This window comes from Malus sylvestris, chromosome 8 (assembly GCF_916048215.2).
Source record: "Malus sylvestris chromosome 8, drMalSylv7.2, whole genome shotgun sequence".
In the NCBI taxonomy this organism is placed as follows: domain Eukaryota; kingdom Viridiplantae; phylum Streptophyta; class Magnoliopsida; order Rosales; family Rosaceae; genus Malus; species Malus sylvestris.
In genome coordinates, this window is record NC_062267.1 from 5783633 (window position 1) to 5794645 (window position 11013).

General features: G+C 41.5%; 1 protein-coding gene and 1 long non-coding RNA gene across 2 annotated transcripts; one reads left to right on the top strand and one right to left on the bottom strand.

Annotated features, from left to right (window-relative positions):
- On the bottom strand, positions 1–1502 carry LOC126632084 (uncharacterized). Its single transcript, XR_007626568.1, has 2 exons — positions 1203–1502; positions 1–287 (listed from the first exon to the last, which is right to left on the bottom strand). It is a non-coding gene; the product is annotated as an uncharacterized LOC126632084 (long non-coding RNA).
- Positions 1503–4743: 3241 nt separating this feature from the next.
- LOC126632083 (endo-1,4-beta-xylanase 1-like) lies at positions 4744–10324 on the top strand. The gene is made up of 10 exons (XM_050302309.1): positions 4744–5173; positions 5265–5327; positions 6080–6408; positions 6496–6646; positions 6875–7230; positions 7317–7476; positions 7622–7974; positions 8115–8292; positions 8396–8932; positions 9066–10324. Exons 1-10 carry the CDS (start codon positions 5096–5098, stop codon positions 10179–10181), a joined length of 3321 nt encoding a protein of 1106 aa, XP_050158266.1. The 5' UTR covers positions 4744–5095; the 3' UTR covers positions 10182–10324.
- The last annotated feature ends 689 nt before the right edge of the window (positions 10325–11013 follow it).

Genomic DNA, 11013 nt, shown 5'->3' on the forward strand with positions numbered 1-11013 from the left:
AGTAGAAAACACATGAATCTTACTGTTCAATCACCCACTTCCCACACGCAACAATAGCTCATGGGTACCACAGATAACTTTGCCAAAGTTCTCTGCCAAAGTTGAGCACGTGAAGCTTGCAGCTCCCACTACATCGCTCTGACCAAGAAGGGTAAAAGAATAGCAAAGAAACAGCACTAACAAAGTTTAGACCCATAAATTTTGAAGGTCTAGCTACCATATTATTACCCACAAGGGTAAAGGAACAGTACCACTGCTGGATAATTGGAAAGTCCCTGTGTGTCAACCTCTGTGCTTCGTGGCAAGGTAGACTAGCAAACATGCCCAACCTTTACTCACATTCGAGAAAACACTCCCAATAAGATTGCTTGCTCCAAAATCGAAGAGGCACCGTCCTCCGAATCTCGAGAGCCAGACTCCCAACATGACTACTTTATTAAAAATCGAAGAGAGGGTAAAGGAACAGTACCATTGCTGGATAATTGGAAAGTCCCTGTGTGTCAACCTCTGTGCTTCGTGGCAAGGTAGACTAGCAAACATGCCCAACCTTTACTCACATTCGAGAAAACACTCCCAACAAGATTGCTTGCTCCAAAATCGAAGAGGCACCGCCCTCCGAATCTCGAGAGCCAGACTCCCAACATGATTACTTTCTCAAAAATCGAAGAGACACTGCTCCCCGAATCTCGAGAGCCAGACCCCCAGCATGATTGCTTTCTCAAAAATCGATGAGGCATCGTTCTCCGAATCAATCGAAGAGGCGCTCGCTTTCTCAAAAGCTGGGCTGCTCAGAGACCACGAGGGCCGATCTCAGAAATCGAAGAGGCACCTACTTTTCTAGCCTTGTCAGCACTTGTCACACGCACACTCAGCTTTGCAGAAATTATGGGCATTCTGTCGAAGACTTCTGATGAAGTAGAAAGCACATGAATCTTACTGTTCAATCACCCACTTCCCACACGCAACAATAGCTCATGGGTACCACAAATAACTTTGCCAAAGTTCTCTGCCAAAGTTGAGCACGTGAAGCTTGCAGCTCCCACTACATCGCTCTGACCAAGAAAGGTAAAAGAATAGCAAAGAAACAGCACTAACAAAAGTTTAGACACATAAATTTTGAAGGTCTAGCTACCATATTATTACCCACAACTGTAAAGGAACAGTACCACTGCTGGATAATTGGAAAGTCCCTGTGTGTCAACCTCTGTGCCTCGTGGCAAGGTAGACTAGCAAACATGCCCAACCTTTACTCACATTCGAGAAAACACTCCCAATAAGATTGCTTGCTCCAAAATCGAAGAGGCACCGTCCTTCGAATCTCGAGAGCCAGACTCCCAACATGACTACTTTCTCAAAATCGAAGAGAGGGTAAAGGAACAGTACCATTGCTGGATAATTGGAAAGTCCCTGTATGTCAACCTTTGTGCTTCGTGGCAAGGTAGACTAGCAAACATGCCCAACCTTTACTCACATTCGAGACAACACTCCCAACAAGATTGCTTGCTCCAAAATCGAAGAGGCACCGCCCTCCGAATCTCGAGAGCCAGACTCCCAACATGATTACTTCCTCAAAAATCGAAGAGACACTGCTCTCCGAATCTCGAGAGTCATACCCCCAGCATGATTGCTTTCTCAAAAATCGAAGAGGCATCGTTCTCCGAATCTCGAGAGCCAGATACCACAGACCACTTTTTCAAAGTGCTCTGACAGAGTTAAAACATGTGAAACTGGCAGCTCCCACTACCGTGCTATGACCAAGCAGGGTAAAGGATTAGCATTACTACTTGTTGTTAGGGAGACTCCTATATATGTCGACCTCCATCCCCAACGGACAGGCAGACCTGCAAAAATGCTCAACCCTTCATCATATCTGAGAGGGCACTCCCAACGAAGCCTTTCGAAATATTCAGCTTTCTTTCCCCCCGATAATACCTCTGCAAACAAGCTATACTAGAGCAAGAATATCTCATATCATCAGGGTTAAAAGCAAGAGTATCCCATATCATGCTTTTTCCCTGTCTTTTCTTTTGGCCTTGTTTTTACCTGCAAGACAAGGAGAAAGAGAGCAATCAGTCAGCACTTGGAATCAAGCTTCCAGCCAGGAACTGACTGCCTGGAACCCCTTACCTGATTACTTACCTGGCATTGCTCTCGAGTACTCATCTTCAACATCTTATGTTTCCAGGGAAGATTCCGCATCTGCTTGAGGAACAGATAGGGCAAGTGCGAAGGATACAAGGAAGCATGTGGAGACAAGCGTAACAGCACACGTGCCGATACATTCATTACTCTGTCAAAAGCAAAAGTATCCCATATCAGCAGGGTGGAACGTACTCTAGATTTGATGGACTTGTTTTGACCCTCAAATTCTTCAGTCGGCCTTATACTCTGGAGGAAACCAGAAAACCCTCCAGCTCAGTTCAAGAATAAGCCTGTGGAAAGTTACTTCTTCAAAAGCAAAAGTATCTCATATCATCTCTTCTCATTTTTCTTCTCTTTATCCTTCATGCTGCTGCAAGATGGGGAGAAGGTGAACAATCAGTCGGAGCTCTGATTGCTTACCTTGTCTGTCACCTCTTTCAGCAGACCCCCTAGCTCGGCGACTTGGGGGACTCCTACTACATGGTTTGTATCGCGCTTGACCAAGCCTGAAACTACAAGTAAGCTTCAAGTGAAATTGATACATTACCTTGTGCATCTCCACCAGTTAAAGATACCACCCCTGGATGGAGGAAGAGTACTTCCAGAGAAGATGCCACATCTACCTATGAGACAGATAAGGCAAGTCAAGACGACACCACACTCCGATACTTAGAAGTTTCGTGATTACGAGATCATTCTCCCATAATATTTCCTAATGTCATTTGTACTAAATCATTCACTTGTACTCACTAAATGAGAGCTTGAACCTATGTACTTGTGTAAACCCTTCACAATTAATGAGAACTCTTCTATTCCGTGGACGTAGCCAATCTGGGTGAACCACGTACATCTTGTGTTTGCTTTCCTATCTCTATCCAGTTATATACTTATCCACACTAATGACCGGAGCAATCTAGCGAAGATCACAAAAAGCGATCGTTTTCGCTACCTAGGATCTATCTTGCAAAAGAACGGAGAATTAGATGGAGATCTCAACCATAGAATACGAGCTGGATGGAAAGAGTGCATCTGGCGTGTTGTGTAACCGTCGTAGGCCACTGAAGCTCAAGGGAAAATTTTATAGGACGGCAATAAGGCTAGCGATGTTGTATGGCACAGAATGTTGGGTGGTGAAGCATCAACACGTACACAAAATGGATGTAGCGGAGATGAGGATGCTTCGTGGGATGTGTGGGCACACGAGAAAGGATAAGATTGGGAATGAGGATATCCGAGGTAAAGTAGGAGTAGCCGAAATTGTAGGAAAGATGAGAGAAAATCGGCTCCGGTGATTTTGGACATGTGCAAAGAAGGCCGACTGACGCTCCGGTTCGAAGATGTGACTACGGGACAGAGGTTCAGGGCCGAAGGGGTAGAGGAAGACCTAAGACAACTTTGGAAGAGACTCTAAGAAAAGACTTAGAGTACTTGGATCTAACGGAGGACATGACACAAAACCGAGCGCAATGGCGTTCTAGGATTCATATAGCCGACCCCACTTAGTGGGAAAAGGCTTTGTTGTTGTTGTTGTAATAATACAATTTTAGTGTGTCGGGACTCCACTCGGTACAATTGGTTAAATACTTAAATAATAAAAAATATCTGTATTATAACACTTAGGGCGTGTTTACCAATCGGGAATGGAATCGAGAGAAACGGAATTTTACATTTCCCAATCCATTCTGACGTTTACTAACAATTAGGGAATCAGAGTTTTTATGGGGACCACCCAATATCAGGAATTAAATTCCAGAATTACCCGAAATTGGATTACCTCTATAGAGGTAGTATTTGAGTTACGGGTAGAACACTCCATTAGGAATCAAAATTTTGTACCCAAAATACCCATGTATACTCCTAAAACACCTCTACCATCATAAAAACCAAAACTTTTCATTAGGCAAACCAAAACACCATATTTCTATCTTCCCCAAATAGCCAAATGATCAAAGTTTCGTGCTGTTTCCAGAAAACCAAGCCCCAAGAGAAAGCAGTGAACTTGAAGCAACTTACCAAAAGGGGCATAAAGCCCACGTAGCTACTAGCTACGATGACGCGAGAAAATGCAGAGCCTTTGTGTTCTCTCTCTCTCTCTCTCTCTCTCGTATGTGTGTGCAAAGCAGAATATGGAACAACGATGATGTAGAGATCCCGTGGGTTCTAGAAAGCTGTTGGGAGACTTATTTTAGTGTGAAAAAATGCATCAATATTTTCCAATGGTGCTAACCAACCAATATTTTCCAACGGGAATTGTTAATATTTTAATAAAACTATATATACACACACACATGTGTGTGTGTGTGGAATTGTATTAAAAAATTATGAAATTTTCTATTATTTAGATTAGGATATTTTAGTAATCATATTAATTTTTCATTTCGATTCAAGTGAATTGGTAAACAACTTATATGAATTTCGTTTTATTTTTACTCTGATTACAGAATATTTAAGTAAACAGCTTCAACAGTAATCCGATTATGACTTCACAATTCAATTTCTTTTCAATCCAATTTTTTTTTATATTACGGTTACCTAATCGCGGCCGAGTGTAACGGACGGTGTTGCCGCACACTAAAAAATTTAGCCAACTGAAAGTCCAGTCGCACCTAATTAGCTGGCTAGGAGCCAATAGGCATTCAGATAACTTACAATCAAAGACTAAATTATAGAAGAAGGAATCGTATTTCAAATTGTCTGGAGCGTCCATTCCAATTCAAGCATTCCAATCTGCAAGCCGAAGATTAGATTTTTCTTAATTTTCTCGAGATTTCGCATAAGTCGATCCAACTGTTGCCTTTAAGGATTGTCGATCGAACTGTTTTTGCCTGGATTAAAGTTAAACCCAGACAAATTATAAACAATAGAACATGGTCCCGCGCTTTTCGTAGGCTTCACTTTTCCGCCGGCAAATTTTCAGTTTTTACAGTTGGATCGTGGGGTTTATTTATGAGGAATGAGGAGGCTCATACCTTGGCGCTTCAGAAGCGGAGTCTCCGACGACAGCAATCATCAGAAGCAGAAGCATCCAAAGGTATGTTGTCTTTTAGCTGTCGGAGGAAAATGCAGTTACCCATAAACTGTTTGTGTTTGATTGATCGGAAATGGTGTTTAATTTGGTTTAGGGATCCAAAGAAACCATGGAGAAGAACCAACAGACCAACAACAGTGCCGCCGACAGTGTGGAGGTTCGGTTTCTATTATTTTATTTTTCTCCTAGTTTACTTGGGATTTCACTTTCGTCCATATGATTTATTTGGTCGCACTTTCGTCCTTGTAGTTTCATGTTGTTTACACTTTAGTCCGTCTCAGGCTACAGTGTTGTTATACTATACTTGTACAAGAAAACGTATTTTTTTTGCCTTTCTATTTGGATGGGGTTGCTCTTTGTTAAGATTTAAGAAAGCTTGAATAGCAAATGACTTGTAGAGTAAAGGCTCGTTTGGAAATACAAGCGTTTTTTGTGAAAATGTTTTTAGAACCAATTTTTAGTAATTTGGAACCCAAAAATATTTCACTTCAGTCATTTTAAGAAAGCTTGAATACCAAACGAACCATAAGTGGATGGTATGAATTGATTGAAAAAGTGGATGATAAGAGCGTTTATTCTTGTACGTGAAGAAAAAGTTTGTTGGGTCTTCTTAGATGTTTACTGGATGCATTCGGGCATGCCACCAATGGTTGCGCCTATGAAGCGCAGAATTGCAAATATTGACGAATATATTCACGCACAAACACACACTACCGCAATCTACCTCCACCCTATTGCATTGAAACCCCAAAAGCGTTTTCATGCTAATTAAGTCTACAAATTTGCTATATGAGCATCTCACTGAATTCTAGCACTTACGGAGGAAAATAATTGATCATGCTAGATTTTGAGAAACTAACAGCCATGCATTTGCACCAATATTATAATGACCTGTTCTTTCCCTGGCAGTTTTCGAGCGAAAATGTTGCTGATTCAAGTAGTCACGGTCCAAATATCGTACTGAACCATGATTTCTCTGGAGGGCTGCATTCTTGGCACCCCAATCACTGCAACGCCTTTGTTGTGGATTCAGCAGGAAGTTATGCAGTTGTTACGAATCGCCAACAATGCTGGCAGGGATTGGAGCAAGATATTACTGAAAGAATTTCCCCTGGATTTACCTATTCGGTTTCAGCGTGTGTGGGAGTTTCAGGGCCTCTTCAGGGATCTGCTGAGGTCATGGCAACTTTGAAGCTGGAAAGCCGAGGCTCAGCAACTGGCTATGTGAAAATCGGAAGGTAAATCATGTGTTTTGTTAATGTTAGGGCATTTATTCTTTGTTTAAGGTAAAAGGTATTTGTTTTAAAAGTAGTAACTGCCTGCAGAAGTTCTGTATCAAATGGGAAATGGGAAAGTTTGGATGGAAAGTTTTCTCTGTCGACAATGCCTGATAGGGTGGTGTTTTATTTGGAAGGGCCTCCTGCTGGAGTCGACCTTCATATAAAATCAGTTATGATCTCTTGTTCTGAAGGCCAGGTACTTGTATTTCTAGTCCTTTTTGTTGCTACATCTGAAGTACATATGGAATCACAGTTTTACACAGAAAAAGATTGCTTATTTAAGGGTTGTAGTTCAGATTTCCGAAGCTAAGAAACAAGATATACAGCTGGTTTTCTTTTCTTCAAATGAGCTTTTAGGAGATGGCAGAAGTGTAAGAAATGAAACATTTGATTTTTTTCTTATGACTTCTTCCTTTTCTGTCAGTCTGAGAACCAAAACTTGGTGAATTCAAGTAGCAGAAATGCCACAAATATCATAGTGAACCATGATTTCTCTGGAGGACTGCATTCTTGGCACCCGAGTAACTGCAATGGCTTTGTAGTTTCCGCCGATTCTGGTCACCCAAAAGTAAAAGCTGGCAATTATGCTGTTGTTACAAATCGGAAGGAAAGTTGGCAAGGTTTGGAGCAAGATATCACACAGAGAATTTCCCCAGGCTCCACATATTTAGTTTCTGCATGTGTTGGCGTCTGCGGACCTCTTCAGGGCTCCACTGATGTCCTGGCAACTTTGAAGCTGGAATACCGAGGTTCAGCGACCAACTATTTGCAAGTTGGAAGGTAATGGTGCTTTTATTCTGTCAGGTGCATTTTTCTATTTCTTTATAGAAAAAGGAATCTGTTTTAACAGTAATAACTGCCTGCAGATGTACTGTATCAAAGGGGAGGTGGGGAAATTTGGATGGGAAGTTCTCAGTGTCGACAAAACCTGATAGGGTTGTATTTTATTTGGAAGGGCCTTCGGTTGGAGTCGACCTTATTATAAAATCAGTTTTGATCTGTTCCTCGAGCCCAAGTGAATGCCAGGTACTTTTTTCTTGCTCCTTATATATGGAATCATAATAAACAATAGCAATTAAGTGTAACAGTAACTTGTTCAAGAAGTTTTTAGCCACAGGAATCTAGTTTTATTCATTTATTTCTGATTGATTTTGGAATGTATATTTTGAAGAGTGGAAGGACGGGGAATTTCAATGATGGAGAAGAGAATATAATCCTAAACCCGAAATTTGAGGATGCCTTAAATAATTGGTCAGGAAGAGGTTGCAAAATTGTTTTGCATGACTCAATGGGAGATGGGAAAATCGTCCCTCAATCTGGAAAGGTTTTTGCAGCTGCAACAGAACGCACACAGAGCTGGAATGGCATCCAGCAGGACATCACTGGAAGAGTGCAGCGTAAACTAGCTTATGAGGCAACCACTGTGGTTAAAATATTTGGTAACAATGTCACTACCGCTGATGTCCGGGCTACCTTATGGGTGCAGTCACCAAATCAGCGTGAACAGTATATCGGCATTGCTAAGTTATTATCTTTCTCCCCGTCTCTTTCCAATGAAATTGTGATTTATTTGTTTCTTTGTAGCTAAGTTACTATCAGATGAGAAATCATTTCCCTTCCCATTATGTCGCCTTAATCTTAATGGATGTTGGTGTGCTATAAAGTGTGCAGGCAACAGACAAGGATTGGACACAGTTGCAGGGGAAGTTCCTTTTAAACGGCTCCCCGTCAAAAATAGTTGTTTATCTTGAAGGTCCACCGGCGGGAACAGATATTCTTGTCAATAGTTTTGTTGTCAAGCATGCTGAGAAAGCTCTTCCTTCACCTCCACCAGTCATTGAGGTTGGTTGAATGGATGATTCATTTTCTCTAATACTTTCTGAGCATGTTTTCTTCGAGCTCAATTCGTAGACGCACACTAAAATATAGGCTTTTGTTTCTGTAGTTGCCAGCATTTGGAGTAAATATAATTGAGAACAGCAATTTGAGTAATGGCACAAACGGGTGGTTTCCACTTGGTAATTGTACTCTGAGTGTCCGAACTGGTTCACCACATGTTCTCCCTCCAATGGCAATAGAGAGCCTTGGACCTCATGAACCTTTAAGTGGTTGCTACATTCTAGTAACCAAGCGCACGGAGACTTGGATGGGTCCTGCTCAGATGATTGGTGACAAATTGAAACTCTTTTTGACATATCAAGTGTCTGCTTGGGTTCGGATTGGTGCTGGAGCAACTGGTCCACAGAACGTCAACATTGCACTCGGCGTGGACAACCAGTGGGTAAACGGAGGGCAGGTTGAAGCAAGTGACACTAGATGGCATGAAATCGGTGGTTCCTTTAGAATTGAGAAGCAGGCATCAAAAGTAATGGTTTATATCCAAGGTCCAGCTGCAGGTGTAGACTTAATGGTTGCCGGACTTCAGATATTCCCTGTCGACAGACCAGCGAGATTTAGACATCTGAAGAGGCAGACTGATAAGGTAAATGGTGTATTGTCTCATTTGTTTCATAAGCATCATTCCTCACCAAGCATTGGTTCAATAAGAACCGAAAGTATAGACGATTCAAATGAGCAAATTTGTTCTGAAGTCTTTCACTTTTATTGCAATGCAGATTCGTAAGTGCGATATTGTCCTGAAATTTTCAGGGTCGGACTCGAGCAGCATGCTTGGCAGCCTTGTGAAAGTTAAACAATCGCAAAACAGTTTCCCAATTGGGACATGTATAAGTAGAACAAACACTGACAATGAAGATTTCGTTGATTTCTTTGTTAAAAACTTCAACTGGGCTGTGTTTGGAAATGAATTGAAGTGGTATTGGACTGAACCACAACAAGGAAACTTCAACTACAAGGATGCTGATGATATGGTGGACTTGTGCAAGAATCACAACATAGAATTGCGAGGCCACTGTATTTTCTGGGAAGTCATCGACACAGTGCAGCAATGGATCCGTACATTGAGCCAGAGTGACTTGTCAACAGCTGTTCAAAATCGACTAACAGATCTTCTCACACGCTACAAAGGGAAGTTCAGGCACTATGATGTCAACAATGAGATGCTGCATGGCTCATTCTATCAGGATAGACTGGGAAAAGATATCAGAGCCAACATGTTCAAGACCGCAAACCTGTTGGATCCATCTGCAACTCTGTTTGTGAATGATTATCACATCGAGGATGGTTGCGATACTAGATCATCACCGGAAAAATACATTGATCAAATCCTTGATTTGCAGGAACAAGGTGCACCTGTTGGTGGCATTGGCATCCAAGGACATATTGATAGTCCAGTGGGTCCAATTATTTGTTCTGCTCTTGACAAATTAGGCATTCTCGGCCTTCCAATCTGGTTCACAGAGCTTGATGTATCATCCACTAATGAATATGTTAGAGCAGACGATTTGGAAGTGATTCTTCGCGAAGCATTTGCGAATCCCGCAGTTGAAGGTGTAATGCTCTGGGGATTCTGGGAGCTGTTTATGAGTCGGGAAAATTCGCATTTAGTGAATGCAGAAGGGGATATCAACGAAGCAGGGAAACGTTACTTGGCTCTCAAGGAAGAGTGGCTGTCTGAAGCACACGGCCACATTGACGAGCAGGGAGAGTTCAGGTTCAGGGGCTTCCCAGGAGCATACAGTGTTGAAATTGTTACTGCCTCAAAGAAGCCTGTAAAAACATTCGTCGTCGACAAGGGCGAGTCCCCAGTGGAGGTCTCCATTGCTCTCTAAAGTTGCTGCTCAACTCACTAAAGGGTCATTATTTTCGTTGTTTTCGTATTTTATGCAATGTCAAATGACAATGTTGTGCCTGTTATGCAAAGGGTTTGTAATTCTGAGTTAAAGAAATGAGACATCATATTGTTGGTTGTGAATCTTGGGACTCTTCTGCTAGGCCTTGAAACTTTTGATGCTGCCGGCCTTATCAGTTGGGCCAATGTTTTGGTTGATGAAAAGCCTATTAAGCTCGTGAAGGTAATCATAAAGTGATTGAAGTTCAATGGACAATTGCATGATGGAAGTGACAATTTTGGACAAGACAAGACAAGACAAGACTCGATAACACAACTTGAAAACCAAATCAAATACATGGATTAGGGTTGGCAATAGTTATGTTTGGTTCATACGGTTGGCAATTATTGTGTTTGGGTCATAATTCAAATTGTTTAACGCTGTTAATAATCTATTTGTAATTTTATCTTTTGGGTCAACTTGCGTAACGCAAAAATGAGATACTTTTAACACGTAGTGGCATAACCAACTAACCGGGTCAACCCTTTTAAGTTGAAGGTAAGATGAAAATTTTAACTCTTTTGTTTGATCAAAGGTTTACATTTTACGGATAATTTTCTACTTATGAATACTAAACGGGTAAATCCTGTTATTGTCGTGTAACATTCTTAATAATCATGTCGTCTTCGTGTTTAATCCCATTCATGCTCGTGTCAAAACGAATTTGACCCGTGAAAAAGGATTTTGCTACCTAAAATGTGATATGAAACCAAACTTTGTGTACATTTAGGAGATGTAGTCAAACTCGGATGTAAAAGGATTTTAGAATCTA